Source organism: Netta rufina, assembly GCF_964035555.1.
Source record: "Netta rufina genome assembly, chromosome: 1".
Taxonomy (NCBI): Eukaryota; Metazoa; Chordata; class Aves; order Anseriformes; family Anatidae; genus Netta; species Netta rufina.
The window spans coordinates 114181049-114199357 of NC_140123.1; the positions used below are offsets into that span (position 1 = coordinate 114181049).

The window sequence follows — 18309 nt, forward strand, 5'->3', positions numbered from 1 at the left end:
TAAAAAAAAAAAAAAAGTAACTTTTCATTTACTAAGTTTTTTTTAAAAGTAAATGTGAACAAAAATACATCTATCACAACTGGTAACTTTAGGCCTTACTTGATAGCATTTATTCCTGAATTACTGCATCCCACTTTTTTCAACTTCTTAATACCTAGAGACAAAACCATCTAAGAGATGTGAGAGAAATTAATTTTAAAAAATGTCATAGGAAAGCTAGGAGCAGAGAATTTTGGAATAAACTAATTCTGATTTACCTGTGTCTTTAAAACTTACAAAAATTTACTTTTCAGATTTTATTATAAGCAACAGTCGAATGACTACATATAAATATAACTCAATCTTCAGGAATGGAAGCTGCTGAGCAATTTGCTTAAGTTATTTTATTTAATTATTTAATCATTTTTGAAGGATGTCTTCAAGAGGTTTTAAAGCTTCAAAGTTTAAGAAAGTTGTGAACTGTATATACATACAGGCAGAAAAAAGGTCTAGTCCTCTCAGAAATACTTGGAAACAAATTTTCATGGAATGTTATAATTCCTCAGTCAAGCAACCTGAGCTAGATAACCTAAGTTAGGGAATTGTTACATTGGAATTATTATTATCATTAGTGACATCACAGCTTCTTGGTTTTTTTTTCGGTGTTGAAGCCTAAATAGGAAGTCATAGGAAGTCATCTGAAATTCAGGTGGTGTTTTTTTTTTTAGTACCCCATCAAATGCAGTGTACTTCTGCTGCCAATAGTAACATTGAAAAATACAAACCCTGTAGAAATACCTTGTCTGTGGAAGCCATAGCCTTATAAAGTAGCAATATTGCTGTCACTTCCTACTTAAAATAGCAAAGCCAGAAACTACTAAATACTTTTGACTGATGTTTCACCTAAAAGCCAGCCTGAACAAATTCCAATTTCTCATCTATGTAAGCTCCTCACTCTCTTTCTAAGGTATGAATGACACCGTACTTTTGGACAAAAACAGCTAATCATCACATTTGCAATTCTATCTGTATACTATTTAATCCAAAGTGATTTATGTTAAAGGAGTTATCCAACTATCAAGTTTCAGCTGCAAGACGCTCAGGCTTGCAACTGTGCTCCTCAAGCTTTCAACTCAGGTATACACTGTTCCTAATAACTTCAGTCCTCAGAGGTCACAGGAAAGAGGCAGTGACAACCTATGGTCCTGTACACCCCACTTTTGAGAAGTTACTGAAGGAGTAAATGACTTATTATAGTGATCCAATTTCACTTGACTTTACACCAAAAGAACATATTATTCCTTTAGCATTAGTCCCACAAATTAAGTATTACAAAAATCCTGCAGAAGAGGACATAAACACTGCTGATGAGCATATTTGAGTTCTACCTGTACTTTGAGGCCCTGTGTTTTCTTAGACTCTTAAAACACTAACTATGGGATTCCTGTCTATGCACTGTAAAGTAATCCAAACTCTAAAGTAATCCAAAATAAATTTATTCCTTATATAGTACCCCAAAACCACAATCAGGGCGTGCCTTTTTACAATTTTAACACTATTTAAGAACAGTATAATAATTTATTGGAAATCTGTTTGCTATGCTTCATGTTTGCTATTTCTACTAACGATAGCTTTAGCAAACACTTGTGTTTTGCCTCACACAGATGGTTTCAGACAAAACACAAGAAACCTACAGCAAAAGGACAGTAGTGAAAAGGTATCAGACACGGGAAACCGAAGCTGTATTGTACAGACCAGTAGCAACAAAAAATGAATGAGCATTTCAGTATAAAAGGGTAAGAAATCTGTGAAAAAAGGTTCAAGTGGTAAAGTAGAGGTTCTGAACCCAACAGCAGCACTTCCTCACACTTTGGACTATCTGTGCAAAAGCAGCATTAATAAAACACCTGTATTTACAAAACAGAGGTAAGCAAACAGCAGGTAAAGCTCAGTTCCTACTGTGATTGTCACAGCCCTAGCATCATCTCGTTACGAACAGGGTTTTTTGCTACTTATGGAAAAGAGTCAGGTGTAGAGTTTGTGTCTTTATGCTACTCTGCAGCTTATACTAGTGTCGACAACTTGTCAATTAAATCATCAACAGTATTCACAAGAAGTTTGGTATCATCCTTCTCGCTCATTCGATGCTGGCCAGTTTTGCGGAGGATGACATCCACGTCTTTGCTCAGGATGCGATCAGCAACTTGCATAGAGATCTGCCAGGGGACATCACTATCCTTCATGCCGTGAATGAGCCGGACAGGACACATTATAGGAATGGGACTATTCAACAAACAGTGATTTTCTGCTTCCTGAATGAAGTCATATGTCACGGAGTAATATCCTTCCTCATTATACTTTGTTGGAAACTTCCATTCACCTTTTTCTTCTATTTCTTTTTGTGCCTACAAAAATAAAAAATAATAAAAAAAAAGAGAGAAGTATACAAAACACGTCAAGAGCTTTCAGAGTTCCTCAATTTATTTCTGTTCTAAACTCACTTAAACCTTCCTCCTTGAAAGCACAAACCTATTCATCTCACTGAATCTAAGCTGAAGAGGATTCAAACCCATTTTAAAACAAATAAAGATATTCTAACACTGAAATCTAACAGACTGCTGAACAACACGGATCTGACTTCATGCCTTATATACCCCAGTAACATAATCACATGCTAGGTAGTATTCACACCAGCTCCATACTAGAATCCCTGTATTTTGCAGACACTTCAATTAATGTAAATTTACAACTTACCTCCAGTACAAACACAAAATACTGGAATACTACAATAAATGTACAGCTTGAACAACAGAATTTCTTAAATGTTTGACCGATTTTTAGATTGCACAAAATACAACCATCAGCTTTACCTCAATGGGAAGCCTCTTAAAGGTTGTTACAAGATGGTCTGCTGCTACGGCTACTCCAACTAGAGCAGCTACTTTATTTGGGCGTGCTATTGCAGCATGAAGCATCAGCCATCCACCTAGGCTGGAGCCCACCAGAATCTTAAGAGAGAAAAAATAAGATGTTATTTTATAGGAAAAAGCCTTCTTTATCCCCCTTTTACAAAACATCAGTTTTCATCTTGTTTAACTACTTAAACCTTGGGTATAATCCTGCTGTCCTTACCCAGGCAGAACTGCTGTCACCTCCAGTGGAAATTTTGCCTGAGTAAGCACCACAGAATCTGCAATTTACTATTCTTTTTGTTTGACATGGCTGGTTATTGCTCTCTGAGACTGAAACACTGTAAACGAAATGAGAGTTGAAACAATTCAGTATCACAAGCATACTTAGGTGCTTTCTTAAAATAAAGGCACATCATAAAGGTTCACTGCAGTGACAGAAGTCAACAGAAGCAATTCATGAACAAAATGCTTTTAAACATAATACCAGGTTTTCCCAGGTTGTTAGGTTTCTCACAATCATTTCTGAAATAACTGAAGAAGACAAATGCTGCGTTTGCTGATATTTTAAGGTATTTTATCACATAGAGTATCTTAACTTTTAACAGTCCTGTAAATCCTTCAGTTAATACATCAGCACTGGGACAAAGCCAGGCTTTTCCACGAGGAGAGCTGCGCAGCACAGGAACGGATCCTTGCTGCCTGTTAGTTGGAATCTTCGCCACAAACCCTTCCCAAACCTCCTGGGATAAAGCCAGGACTGACGTAACCCACTGCCAGTGACAGCCCTGCTTCAACATCCAGCCTCCGTGAGGTCCTGCCAACCCACCTTCCCACAATGCTGTCATCAACCTGTTTGCAAAAGAGGCCCCATGAATATGGATCAGCTTGGAAGTGACCAGCTGGAAGCTGTTAAAGAGATGCTACTCTTCCCTGGATCTACTATAGCCTATTTTTGATTATACAACATTCTATCTCAAGGTACTAAAATGTTTTATATTTAAAAATATATATATAACCTGTGGTCCATCTGTAAGTTCATCCAGTATAGACAGAACATCTTTTTTCCACTTTCCAATTGTACACTCCTCAAAGTTACCATCTGAACTTCCACATCCTGTATAATCAAATCTGAAAAAGTAAGCATCAAAATGAAAGTCGTAGTACTGCCTACAGCAACACAGAGGCTAAAACTGAACAGTATTATTTAATAAAAATTACACGGAGGACAACATGCTGCATTGACTATTTTCCTTCTTGGTCCTGAATATCACTAAATATCACCAGAAACCACATGAAAAGATACACCTATGCAACGAGGAGAACATTTCATGCAACAATATCCAAATTTACCAGGATATTTCCCAGACTATGAATTTGGTTAAGTTCTCTGTAAGCCAAAAAGCACCATACTTCAATTATGAAGTATAAAATCTCTTCCCAATGCTGTATCAAATTGGCAAGACTTATGAAGCTTAGCATGCAACCTAATCTATCTAAGCAGAGTATCAGCAAGCACATCTGTGTTTCTCTACAGCCACTCAAGGCACTGGACAGCTTAGTAATATTTGGTATTTAATAAGCATGCTTTATAGTTTAGAAAGAAAGAATTTGGGGTTCCATTCCATTTGGGGTTGGCATTCCAACCCAAACACCAAAGTCTGCATGTCTTTGTTAACCCCCCCTCTCCCAACCTCTGACAGAGGTTTCATTTCCTCGAGAACAACACTTTAATGTACCTGACAAAGGCATGACCTAGAGAGCTGCAGAAATCCTCAAGGGCAGTTGCTTTCTGACCGTTCATATTGGAATTAAAGCCTGGAAGGAAAATAACCCCTGGATTCCTGCCTTTTAGTCTATGATAAGCTAGATTTGGTCGATCCGGTCGAGTCAAAAAGCTGACTGATGACTTCTGCCTGCAAACTAATAAAAACATTTATTTTAGTATAATTGTCAAGATAATGCTGACAGAAATGCTAACATATTATAAAATTAGAATTCAGGAACTGTGTACATATCATGTGAAATTAAGATGCTTAGGCTCAAGAGGAAAGAAAAATAAAAGTGCCTCCTACACTTTTCAATGACTATAACTTAATGACTTGAGGTTGCTCAGTACTAAAGCCAACCACGCAAGGAGTCCACTCAGCAATTAGCAAAGAGGCCGACAGAAGACAAATGCTAAGATTTGCTTTACTTCATTTGTCCCATCTTGAATATTTCCTCATCTCACGTGAAATCACAGCTTTCTCATCCACTTAAACTTTTTATTTTTCCTTTTTTTTTTTTTGTTGTTGTTTTTCAAGAGCAAATTTCAAAAAGATTAATTTTGCACCCAAGGGACTGTGTGTGATGGTAAGTTTCCAAGTACAAGATGTCAAATTTTCATTAAAATTGAAATTGCAGGTCAAAACTTCAACTGCATCAAAACCCCAGACCCACTAGACCTATGAAGGAGCCATACAGCGGGGAAATCCCAAAGTGGGAATTTGGAAAGAAGCTTCTGATTTTACCTTTTCCAAGGTGAAGAACATAAAAAAACCATTAGCTTAGTTCAGAACCAAATAATATGCAACCTTTCTCATCATACTATCCACAGTCATTAAAGATTATTGCTAGTAACACTGAAAATAAAAAGGGTGATAAGCACCAAGTCAAGTTACTTAACACTGCTATCTAAACAACAGTCTTTTCCTTAGACAAGAAACACAGACAGTTAAAAAAAAAAAGTATGTTTTAATGTATGTAATGTATTTAAATGTATGTAAATACAGAATAATACAAACACACCCCATAAGGAAAAAGAGTGGACGACTATAGATCTATGATTTTCTTAAATATCTCCTAAAGAGGCACAGATATCCCGTCATGTGGATTTGTTCATTCTTGCTGGAGGGAATAAATTATACCAGTATTCAGATTGTTCTACAGTTATCCAGAATGAAATACCACTTTGAGAACCTAATATTTTGGAAGTATTTAATAAAATGCAAGATCATTTAGTTCAACTTCTGTCAAAGTGACCTGTGACATATTATTAGACCCATAATAATAAGCATTTTTCCCATCGGTGTACTGGGAACTTAAAATTGCTTTGTTTTGGTTCAAGATAACAAACCAGACATATTTGGAAAGAAAACACTAGGTTGGGCTGTTATTCACATTAATAACCATCCAAAAATACAGTTTCCACCAAGGAAAAGAGATTAACAAAGGAAACACTACCACAAGAACAGGATGCTGAATCTCAGTGACTGCTATAGTATTTAGTCTAATCTTAGCAGTAAGTTGTATCTCTACTGTGGGTGAAGGTAAGTGGTTTACAGAGAGGTGTTAAGAGGAATTAATCCACTCTATTATCCCACTCAGCAAGATTAGTTTGTTAAACTGAAAGCTTGGTCTAGACTTCTGGTAAGACTTTGACACTCTTAATTCTTAGGTTAGAAGGGGCCTGGCTCTTGAACGCTGCTAATCAGCAGTGGGGTACAGAGCCTGCACAGTACAACAGGCCTTCCTGGTGGTATAACCACTGGGTGAAACACTGCAAAAACAGGCCTTGGCAGCATCACACCACTTCACTGTTCTGCTGCTTTCTCTCACTATCAAAGAGATTATTTTCAAGCTGTTGTTGTTGTTTTTTTTTTTTTTTTCTCCTTTGCACATGCATGAGTAAAGGTACGTGCAGAAAAGACACGGAATACAGAGAGCGTTTGGTGTTCTACTCTAACAGAAGTTACCCCATTTGAACTAGAGATTAAAACCACTAAATCTCTAATGAAAAGATGGGACGGTTCTTTATTCTACCAACACACCGATTATTATGAAGGGGAATAAACACCACAATTGAAGTATATTTATTTAGATGCATTCACCCTACCACCTCTGGTTTGCGTGTGTTTCTGTAAGTACATCAGTCACTTCTTCACCTGTCAGTAAGAGGTACACCCAGAATTGCTACATTTGATAGAAAAAAAGGGTTAGGAGTATTGGTCTCTCCCTTAAGCCTTGATAACCATCTTGAAAGTGATTAGGTACAACAGGCCTGCATCCTGCAGCACTCTGGAGGTGTCCTCAAATTGACAATGGGCAGGGTTTAAACCGAGCTACAAACACAGCTGCTGTCCAAACTATCTCGTGAACTAGTCTCCTGCACTTGGCAAATTACTCTAAGTGCATCGGCAGTAATGCTAATGCGAATAATCCAAAAACCTACAGCAACCTTCTCGACCAGCCCACTGGAGAGAGCTACTTCACTGGGGCCGCACTCTCTTTAGAGTCGAAGCCATCAATAAATGAAGTAATTTCAGTTATATATCCAGTAATTTCTCCTCCTTTCAGTGAAAGACCTCGGGAAGAGCAGGGGAGCACTGGTGGAGGGTGCATGGTGGTATCTAGTACCAAAAGCCATGTACGGACAGCAGAAGTCCGCTGGAGGAGGGCACAGGACGCTTGCCTGATGCTACGAAACCCTCTTCCTTCCAAAATCCCTGCAGTTTTAATTGAGTAACGCCCCGCACAAACCACGACTGACAGCACAGCCACACATCAAAGCCCAGTAAATCCCCCCAAACGCTGGGGCAGGCTCCAGGCAGGGCCGGAGCAGCAGCGGGTGGCGGCAAGACCGCGGTGCAGGGGCTGCCGGCTGCCCCCAGCGCGCTTTGCCCCACTTGCTCCCCATCTCGGGGGAGGCAGCGCCCGCCCGCCCCTCGGCGCACCCCCCGCGCCGCCACGACGAGGCAGCCCCCGGCCCTCCCGCCTCCCTGCCCGCCCGGGACCGCGGCCAACGGGGCTGCCCGGGGGCTGTTGCCTTACCAGCGAGCCCCGGGGCCGCCCGCAGCGGCTGCCACCAGCCGCCGGCCCCCCGCAGCCCCCGCGCCGCGCCCATGGCCGCCATGGCGCAGGAGCGCGCATGCGGCGGCGGGCGGCAAATGGCGGCTGCGTGAGGGGCCCGCGGCTCCTGGCAGCCTCGGCGGGGCGGAATGGGGCCGCCCGGCACGGAGGCACGGCCGGGCAGGGCGGTGCGAGGCCCCCGGCTCTCCTGCGCCGACACTGGGTGGGCTCGGGTAGCAGCTGCCCATCCTGGAGAAGGATCGGGCCCCCGGGCAGGGGAGGAGGCAAAACGCACTGGGCTGCCATGGGGGGGTGGTGGCTCCTGCCCTCGAGTCACGCCCGAGACAAATATTAGGTGAAGAGGGAGGCCCCTGAGCAATTCTTGCCTCGTAGTATCTAAATAAATGCGACAGCCAGGGCTGGTGATACGTTCTTGGAAGGATCATAAAAATGGGGAAAGTGTTACACAAGTACGTATGCATGTAATACATATGTGTACACCACACTGGTAACTTCACTGCCACCTAGGAGTTTTATGTTCCATGGCTCTTCTGTGGGGACATGCATGGAACATGCAGATTTTTAAAGCACAAAATTTCTTGTACAAGCTTACACAAGACAAGCAGAAACACACCACCATAAAGAATTTAGTGACTGTTAAAAACAAGTGTATTTTTAAAAACGTTTATTGAAATGCCTTCATCGCATCATGCAGGATACAAAAATCATGATTAGAAAACCTTTATAACCATACTTAGAATTAAAATCAAGATACATCAGGGAAAAAAAATATTATATAAAACAAAGCAGTTCATTTCTGATAGTGTTTTAAATCATTAGATTACAAGCTGTGATCTGCACAGATGATACCAATTACCTTGCAGCAACCCTTCCGTCTTTCTTTCGTGATTCAAGTCAAAACTGACACGGCATGCTAAAGTAACCATATCACCTGTGTAAGCCACAAAGAAGAATTCATTCCATTCGTTACAGATACAGGGTTTAAATAGGATAACAAAAATATGTTGCCAGCATACTTCTCTTCTGCTTACAGTGTTTAATTTGCTCCATCAAAAGCCATTAACTTTCCATCAAGAAAAAAGTCGGATGGGCTTTATTTTTTATTACACAAGCCACATGGCACAAGTTTTGATTACTGAAAAAAAACTCTTTAAAGTCAGAGCATAAGAGATGTTCTTGAAGTTCAGTTCAATTAAATAATTGAGGTTTTGCGATATTACTGAAGGACTCAGATGAGATTCTTGATTCTAAAACAGGAGACCACCATACCCTCAATATTTTCATTGTTTTAGGAGTCCACAAACCCCTGCTACTTAATATATTCACGGTTTTTATTCATACACTGCTTAGTGTAAACTCTTAGCAATTTGTCAGATTATATCTGGCAGCATTATTCTGCACAGATATGTTTTTAAAAAGTCTCCTAGGCTGAAAACTTGGCTTCAAAGAATTTAGATATGTAGATACTTTGATGCTGGCTTCATGGGGACCAAAGTTTGCGAGGTTTCAGTAGAGCATTTACTTGGCACCAAGTAAGATTTGAACCACATTAGATGGGACCTGACTACATAAAAGGAAATTGCTGCAGGATCCAGAATCAGCTCATTCTATTTGACGTGGAGGATTAAAAAAAAAAAAAGTCCTCCTGCTGCCAAAATTAATACACGTTTCCATTTCATAGCCTTGTGGATAAATCCCATCTTTATAAAGCTGTCCTTCTCTTTTTTGTTGAGCTCCATAAATACAGACTTGAAACACACAGTTGATGTCTCTGTGTGATTAAACACACAGAATATTGTAAAATTTAATTACTTCAAAAATCATGAAGAGTTTTGGCACTGTCTCCTTACAGAACGTTAAGTACAACTAACACTTTGAAACATTACAGTAAGGGAGTCATATAACTCTTTGGCTCTGTTGTAATACTTAGCTACTAAGGCAAGAGTTGTGTGTACCTTAGGGCTGCTTTTTATTTATACTTTTATAAAATACTTGACTAAAAGTTTTAAAAAGTTACCTAATCATCTATAAATGTCAAATGCTGCATATTAAAATATATGCTATTACACTTTTTTGTTCCATTACTAGGATTTTTGCATACTGATGAGAACACACATATTTGTAAACTTTATGTAGACGTTCTCTGCATAAGAGAATTTGTACAAAATGATAATTGAATCAAGATGTTGTAATTTAAGTTGCCTGATTATTCATTTTGGAGCCCTATGATTTTCTCAACAGCTTCAGCTCTTTTGCTTCTATAAAGATCAATTAAAGTAAGTAACAAGTCCCCCTTTCAATGCATTTATAAAACTCTCATTCTCAGGTTTTGGGTGCACATCATAAGGAGGATATATCAGAATATTCACTGGTATTTTATGCAGCTTTTCAGATTTTACTACATATGGCTAACTTCATATGTTCTGTTATTGCAGTATGCCCTATTGCCCCATTTTGTTATAACATGAAGTGGGTGTAGCCTTCTGCGCCTGTAACAATAACATCCATCCATATCCTCATGGCTTCTGGCGTAGGAGCAACCATATAGTATATCCGGTCATGTGTCTTAACACTGAAAGTGAGTAGTGGGTTGGGACTCTAAAATAAAGCAAAAAGAAGCATAAAGCAGGATATCAAAAAAATGAAAAATCAGAGCTATTTATTAGAGCCAGGAATATCATTACTTACAGGGAGATTCAGAATGTTATTTAGGGTTAGGGAGAAAGATAAAAATGCGAAATTTGGAAGCACTGCATCCAACATTGCAGCACTGGGGACAGAGATGCATTTAAAGTATTTGTATCCAGAATCAACACTTTTAGTGACATATTTTCAGGAGATTATTACACAACCATTGCCTCCAGATTGTTGCTTCATGCCCAAACAATTAACTCCCCTTGAGCAGGTATTATGTCCAGCTTTCACAAGTCCATGTGCCAAGGACAAGTCCACGTGCCAAGGACATATTCAGGTCATCTCCATTATATGTGGGACAGGGGCTGCCATCAGCTGCAAGTAGCAGCTAACTCCCTCCTTATGACAGATGCATACAGCCATCTCTCGATTTACCAAAGCCACTGATGTCAGTGATCTTGCCTGTGGAGTAAGGCAGTCCTCACAGCAAATGCCATGGGGGACCATCTCCGCTTTCATCAGTGCAAAATAACAGTGCTAATGGCTACTCTGGCTTCATCTTCCTTTTCTTCCATCCTGTTTTTGTTTTGTTTGTTTTTAAATAACGTTAGCTCTCCCTTTAACTTTATAGCAGCTAGCATACTTCGGGTACTGCCATATAATATTTAGTTAAAAAAAATTTACCTTATATGCATTCTTTAGATGATCATAATAGACTTCTTCAATAGCTTGAAAATAAATTACACCTTTTAATTTAGTTTCATGTTTGTCTGAAATGGAAAAGGGAAAGTTACATTTTAAAACTGAAATGAACAGCACTTGAAGAAGCAAAAGGCTAATTTGCATTTCTATATATATTCAGCAGATTAAGTTACTAGATTAACACTTCTGCTTGTGAAATCTCCCCAGAAATTTTCAGTTGGATGGTTGAGTTAAAAGAGATGTATTTCCTACTTTAATTTGCCTTCTTCTCTGACTTGTTTCCAAGGAAATAAGGCTTTTGTAATTTTCTCATGTGTTTTCAAGTCAGTCCCTCACTGAAGCATTTAAACCTTTTGTCCAGCATTAGCTAACAGGGGGAAGAGATGTCTCCGAGATAAACCCAATCTTCCAATTACATGAAAACCAGCCAGACTTCAGATATTGCTAAAGTACCACAACATAGCTAGCAGCTTAAGACCCAGTTTTCCTTCAAAGAAAATTATGAAAAATAATTTTGAAATACAGTTTGACAGCAAAAGCTTTACATTAGAATATCATTTGTGCTTATACTTATTTACAAATGCTTCCTCCTGTTCATAATTATCTCCCATAGTCTTAAGCTAACACTTAGTATTCAAATATAAGGTTACCAGGTCATGGGCAAGTTTCTGTGAGCTCTGAGGCATGAAAAAGTTTACAAGAGGTCAGAGTTCCTGTACACCAGCTTCAGCATTGTAATTGTGAACATTTTCCTACTCTGTGACACCCAAGGTAAAAGCCAAATTAATTATCCATCGTTTGCCCCTTTTACCAAAGGGGCCCTTCCAAAGCAAAGACCCTCTGCAGAGAAGAAGTGCCAGAGATAATATGACTGAACGGACAGTTACTTGAGAGAGGCTATTCATAAGCAGTAGCTTGTACCCAGGGGAATTGTGTTTGTGGCACCAACATCCCACTGCAGCAAAGCTGAAATAAAGGCTGGGAATGTTCTCACTTTAGTTCAGATATCTACACATTTGACACAGCTGACAACCTCCCTTGAAAGGAAATGGAAAGAAGTGGGCATATGCGGGGTGTCAATTCTGAACTATTTTAGGTATCTACTTGCAAGAGATCTCATATATGAAGTTCCAGCCTAAGAATCCAACAAAAGTTTCAAATCATCTTTAGCTCTTATTAGGTCATTCTAAAAAGAAAAAGTTTAAGAAGGTTGATTTTCCATATGGCCTGCACATGGCCTCTCATTTGGCATTCTTTTTTTTTTTTTATGCAGACCCAATCAGGAAAGACAGACAAAGTATGACAGTGTGTTTTATCTAGAAAGGAGGCTGAATTAAAAAAGAATTTGAAGTCTGGCTTTACATATAATTGGTGCCTTAATGAATGACAGAGAACAGTCCATAGCATATGGGCCAACAGAGCACAACGTGCTTACCTTCTGACCCAGCATCAGCTAGTGATTCACTGGGGCAAGGAGAATACAGACCATAAACTTAGCACTCAACTGTAACATTTCACAAGAAAAAAGAACAAAGACAGATAAGCATCTCAAATATCCTACTGCTTTCCTGCAATGTTAAATAATCCCAGGGGATGTTACAGAAAATGAGAACTGCATGTGATACTGAAGGGCAAACTTCTTCCAGTACTCTTGTATTTGGGGAATATAATACCTTTGACCCTAAGTTAGTATCACCTCAACAATAGTCATCTAAACAGACATGTTTGACAAACAGAACATCTTAGTCTCATGAGAGATTCTGCTGCTGTTTTCAATTCTTATGACCTCAGCTTACATCCTATCAGTACAGGCAGTCAGTTTCCAACGTGTCAGATGATGGCAAAAAGAAATCCCATAGACGAAATGATGTTGTGTTGGGAATCTCCCTGCCAGCCCATAGGGGACCACTAGAGGTATAAGATTACTACATTACAGCACACGCTATACAGAGCCAAATACAATACTATACAGCAAAGTATACTGTCTGTGTACAATATTTTCAGATTTTAGGATAAGTTCTTCAGTTTAGTAGATTTGCAGAACTAAAGCAATATACCAGTATATTCATCTTAGAGTTTATTTTTTTTCTGAACATAGAGTACCAGACTTTATTTTGGAAGTTACTATATATTTAGAGATCTGGACAGATCCTCACTCATGCAGGCAGCTGCATTTTTGCTCAGCTCTTACAGAATTCTCATGAAACTGTTTTTTGGCTGTAGTCCTTGAGACATTATGAAAAGTTTTCTTTGGTAATTAAAATGCATTATGGCAGTTGTACTGCACTCAAAACTAAAACTGTTAACTAGCAACACAACTACTTTAAAAAGAAATAAAAAATCAGTACCAGATGGGGACACTACTGTATGTTACAGGCCTCGCTAACCAATAAACCAGATGTTAAGAACAAAGTAAAAAAGAATGTTTGCTTCTCACATTCTTCACAGTATTTTTGCAAACTAGTAAGAAATAGCCATTTGATATGTAATGAACTCAAATAATGTATTCTAAAAGGATGGACTGAGCAATGCCCACCATCAATTTTAAGTTCCTCACGACTTTCTGGAAAGCAGTTATGTCATAAAAAGAAAGGGAACAGTTTGAGCTTTTTGGTACCGGATGTTTTCTGCTTCTTAGCAATTACCATCTCATATTGCCCTTGCCTGGCCTTTCCTAACAACAAAAATTCACAATGCAAAATCATTTTTCTGGCTTCCTCTGAAACTTGAGAGTCAAACTATGTATAGATTTGCACAGCTATCTAGACATAGAAATTCTTAAATTCCTAATTTCTGGTTTTGACCTGAGATAACAACGTATTGGTTGTAATGGCTCCAGATATCATATTATAACACACTGTTGTCTACAGAAAACTCTTTTGAGTATTACATGTTGTCCATTATGAAATTTCTTAGACTCTCAGAATATGTCAAATACAAAAGACTACTTCTCTGTATTAAATATTCTGAAACACTTTTCAGTACATCAAGTGATAGGACTCCAGAAGCATTCCATTTAATGTTTATGATAAGTATCATAAATTTTACTCTTTTATGACGGGTACAAGAAATTGTTCTGTCACTGATTGAAGTATGTCATATTTAAAAATAAATTAGGCGGACCCATTATTCTATGTACTAGAAACGTTTCCTTTCTTTTTCCTTGTCCACATCTCCCTTCATCTGTTATGCACTGCTGTGTCCTTTCTGACATTAGGATTAAACAGTAGGGAAGAGACTGCATCGATCCCGAGGGTATATGTAAAATACTAAATAAAATAGAACTGTAAGCTTCACTTGGGACTCACTACATCTTCATAACTCAACCAAGTTCACAGGAAAATAAGAGGGACAGATATAGCCTAACAGTGATCCTGCAACCTACCTGCATAGTATGTAAAAGTTCTCTTGTTTCTGTCAAAAACAAACCATCGTTTTTTCCATGTCTTAATTTTCCCTCCCATCTTAATCAGAAAGCCTCGGCAGGTCTTCTCTGTGAGGGAGACATGGTAACAGGTCTCTATGTTGTGACCAGCTGTTTCAATGTGACTTCGCAGATCAAAGTCTTCCTTTCTAATGGGCAAATAGCGAGTCAAGGGACGGGCCTGTAAGAAAGAAAATGAGATCATTATTTTAACATAAATCTTAACTTCTCTTTCACTGCTTCTGCTACGAGGTCATAATTGCAAACAGCCCGTAGATTCTAAAATGATGGTAACAAAAATAAACAAGTTTTGCTGCAGCTATTGTTTTCTTTGTATTAAAGATCCTTAAAAATTACTTTTACAAAGTTTATGCACCTTGATAGAACTGAAATTAGAGCACGGGATCTTCTTGAAATCATCAGTTGATGAGCTGGAAAAACAGGGGCCACAGCACAGACAAGTTGTTATAGAACTGAAACATGAATTGAATGTGAAAACAGTGTTGCTGCTTTAGATGAAGTGTAAGAACTTCTATGGTGTGATGTTAAGCAAACCGTTTACTTTTCTGGGCTAGATATAAACTATGCATATCTAACTCTAATAATTTTATTGTTACATGTATATTAATGAAAAATAAAAATAAAAAAGTCATGCTGTTATCCAAAAATTAGGTAGAACGAGTGAACTGTAACCCTTATTTTGTTTTACAAAGGTTGTGGTAAATGAAGTGGAATTACTTATGAACTAACTAATTAAACATGGTATCTGATTCACAATCAGCAATGCAGCACAGAGAGCTGAAGCACATCCCTCTGCAAGAGACAGCTGAGCAGCACAGGAAACAGTGCCTCAATCTTGATCCCAGTTCAGGACTAAGTCTGCATCAAGCCAAATAGGATAAGTTGGGAGAACAAGTAGGAGTGATGTAGGACCTCTGCCAGCTAAAGGGAGCATGCCTATTTCCTATGCCTGAAGGGATCTAGGCACAAAACCTCATTTTAAATGTAGAAAACATGTTCCCCCAAAGCTCCTGCTGCACCCAGTGCTGACAGAGGCTACAACACAGTGCTATTCAGAACAAGTCTAATTTAGGTGGCTCTGAATGACCTGTGAAAGGAGTATTTCCTTCCTCCATTTCTTTTTTTTCCCTGTCTCTCTGTACACTGACTTCAGAGAACCTGGAGAATCTAATCTGCCCCTGCACCATGCCTAAAGTTAGCCTTTTAAATACCACTGTGAGTCACAAATCTAAGGGACTTTCTCTCATTGCATTCTCAAGAATCTCTTCGTGCAATGGGAGCTATGTTGCCTGCAACAGCTCTTAACACCCTTCTAAAATTATGCAGTCCTGTATGATACAAGCTGGAACTAGGTTTGGCAAGTGCAAAGATGGAGTTCCTTCCTCTAGTTGACATTTCTTAGTGTCAGGAAGTACTGGAGAGAAAAAAAAAAAAAAAAAACAAGTCTTGAAATTGGGTCTAGCAATACAAAGGAAAGAAAAAAGTTAATAAAAAAAATTGTTGTTCTTTCTGAAAGATATGTTTTGTCTTCCTGCCAATTCAGTCTTCAGCCTCTGCTAAGTCTGCCAACTAGCAGTAACCGATAGGGCATTTTGTTACAACACATCCACACTCCAATTTCACATAAGCATGGCATTGTTGTTTATGCCATACTTGAGTTGTCATTAAAATTTCATAGACACAAAGAAGGTATTCAATTGAAGTACACATACCATTTAACTTTTTTTTTTTTTTCCACTTTATTATGAAAACAAAGAAATAAATATGCTTAGGGAGAAACAGCCTAAAGTTCCACTGAGGTTGCCCTAGTGTTATCCATTAAAAAGGCCAATAATATATATATAATAGTAATGAATAAAAAGATTCAGCAAAAGTAGCACAGATAAATGCATGTATATATCAAATGCAATATGGAATCTTCTGCATTCATACACATGTAACTAAGATGGAAGTCTTACTATACCAACTTACTGTCTTACCATACTAACAATAAAATGACTGCCTAGTCTATTTGCTGTACCATGTAGATCTCATTAGTTGTAGTGGAATAAACAAGTAGGTAAGACCTCTAAACTTGAAGAAAGCTCAAGATACATCCTAACAGAAAACAAAGACGATGTCAGAGATGATGTCCTAATCTAATCTAAATAATGTTAGTTATTTAACTAAATAATGTTTCCCATGTTGCACAGTCCCAGTAACAACAGAGAAAATATTGTTTCCTCTCCAGAGTAGATATGGAGATTAAAATTATTTATTTTTTTTAATCTGTTGGTCTTTTTTTTTTTTTTCCAGTCAAATATTTGGGAAGTGAATATTCACATTCCAAAATACTGTATGTATTAGAAGAAAGAAGAAACAACACTGTTTTTAACAGTCTCACAAATTTATATTGTTCAGGCAAAAAAGAAAAACAAAACAAAAACAAACCAACCTGCTCTGCCCCTGCTCAGTTATAAACCTTAAAGGATTAACATTTATACTTCAGGTATAAAATGCTGAACAGACCTAGGCTATTATTTAGATGTAAATAAACACCCACACATCTAAGTTTCTCAGAACCCAAACATGCTTTTGGTGACACAGTTACACCTCAGAAATACTAAATCCATCCCTTTAACTGGAAATAGCTCTGTTTATCATTTGCAGAAGTAGACTTGCTTCCTCTATCAATAAGGAGTCTAGCATCGAAAATCATTTCATGCCAATGCATCATCTCACCTGTGCTCTTTGTTTCTCACGTATCTTGACCTCCTTTTCAATTAGTTTTTGCCTCTGGCTAGTTTCTTCTTCCAATCTTTTTTCCAGTTGCTCTCTGCGGCGTTTCTCTTCTTCCAGAGCACGTTTTTTAGCTTCCATCTCCCGTTCCTAAATACCACAGCACATGAAGGGCAATTATGTGTGAAACTATAGTTGATGTGTAATTTCTAGCTAGGACTAAATCTCCTTTTGCCTCTTTGGCAGGCAGAAATATATATCCAGCACAGTGGACTGAGAATTCAATTCAGATTGGCAAATACTACCACTCTAGAAATGAAGGTTCTTCATAAGTAACTCTCATAGCAGTTGTAGGAGCAATGCTGATTAGCTTCTGATGGGATTTTGCCCTCAACTCACCCACTGAAATAGCAGTCACCACACATGGGCTCCAAGATGCACCATGAGAGTGAAACCAGACTGAACCTCTAGACGGAGAGGCAAAGTCTTAAGTCTCAATTAGATGTCAACTATTTAGGGTCCAATATTGCATTTAGGAGGGTATTACCTAACTTACATGCCCACTCTTATTTTTACTCATAAAATTATGTTTTACCCTGGACTCAAGCAGCCTAGTCTTTTCAGCATGTGCTTGTTTCAGAAGTCTCTCCATCTCTTCTATTCTTGCAACATTTGAAGTGCTAGCACTGTACAAAACAAACAAACAAAAAACAATGAAACAGTTACTTAAAAGAATACTTGGTATTTAAAGCCATATTTTATAGTCCAACATTTGACAGTTTAAGAGTTGAGTTGATACTGTTCCAATCCAATTCGGTGCAGTAGCCTCATGTCATAAAAACGACACAAAATACATGATACACTGAATGCATATATTCCCCATGCAGAGTTGTGAAAAAATCAGACTCAGGTACCTAAAAATGCATCTTGTCAGTCCCCTATGATCCATCATCATCTCTCAGATAACAGAATATGGAGGCAGTTACCATGTCCTAGCAGAACACACCACTGATTGTGAGAGGTGGCATAAGTAGTCATCTAAATATACCATTTAGGCCTTTCTGGCCATGA

General features: G+C 38.5%; 2 protein-coding genes across 5 annotated transcripts in view; both read right to left on the reverse strand.

The window, feature by feature from the left end:
* Nucleotides 1-1459: 1459 nt before the first annotated feature.
* ABHD10 (abhydrolase domain containing 10, depalmitoylase) lies at nt 1460-7853 on the reverse strand. The gene is made up of 5 exons (XM_084305892.1): nt 7701-7853; nt 4628-4811; nt 3908-4019; nt 2850-2987; nt 1460-2384 (listed from the first exon to the last, which is right to left on the reverse strand). Exons 1-5 carry the CDS (start codon nt 7780-7782, stop codon nt 2043-2045), a joined length of 858 nt encoding a protein of 285 aa, XP_084162018.1. The 5' UTR covers nt 7783-7853; the 3' UTR covers nt 1460-2042.
* Nucleotides 7854-8419: 566 nt separating this feature from the next.
* Nucleotides 8420-18309, reverse strand: part of PHLDB2 (pleckstrin homology like domain family B member 2) — a 55602-nt gene continuing 45712 nt past the window's right edge. For all 4 annotated transcript variants that reach the window (XM_084300922.1, XM_084300921.1, XM_084300920.1 and 1 more), the window contains 5 exons: nt 17834-17924; nt 17242-17388; nt 14461-14680; nt 11058-11143; nt 8420-10337 (listed from right to left, as the gene is read on the reverse strand). In XM_084300922.1, coding sequence (XP_084157048.1) covers nt 10197-10337; nt 11058-11143; nt 14461-14680; nt 17242-17388; nt 17834-17924 — 685 coding nt within the window. In that variant the 3' untranslated portion in view covers nt 8420-10196. The remainder of the gene's footprint in view (nt 10338-11057; nt 11144-14460; nt 14681-17241; nt 17389-17833; nt 17925-18309) is intronic.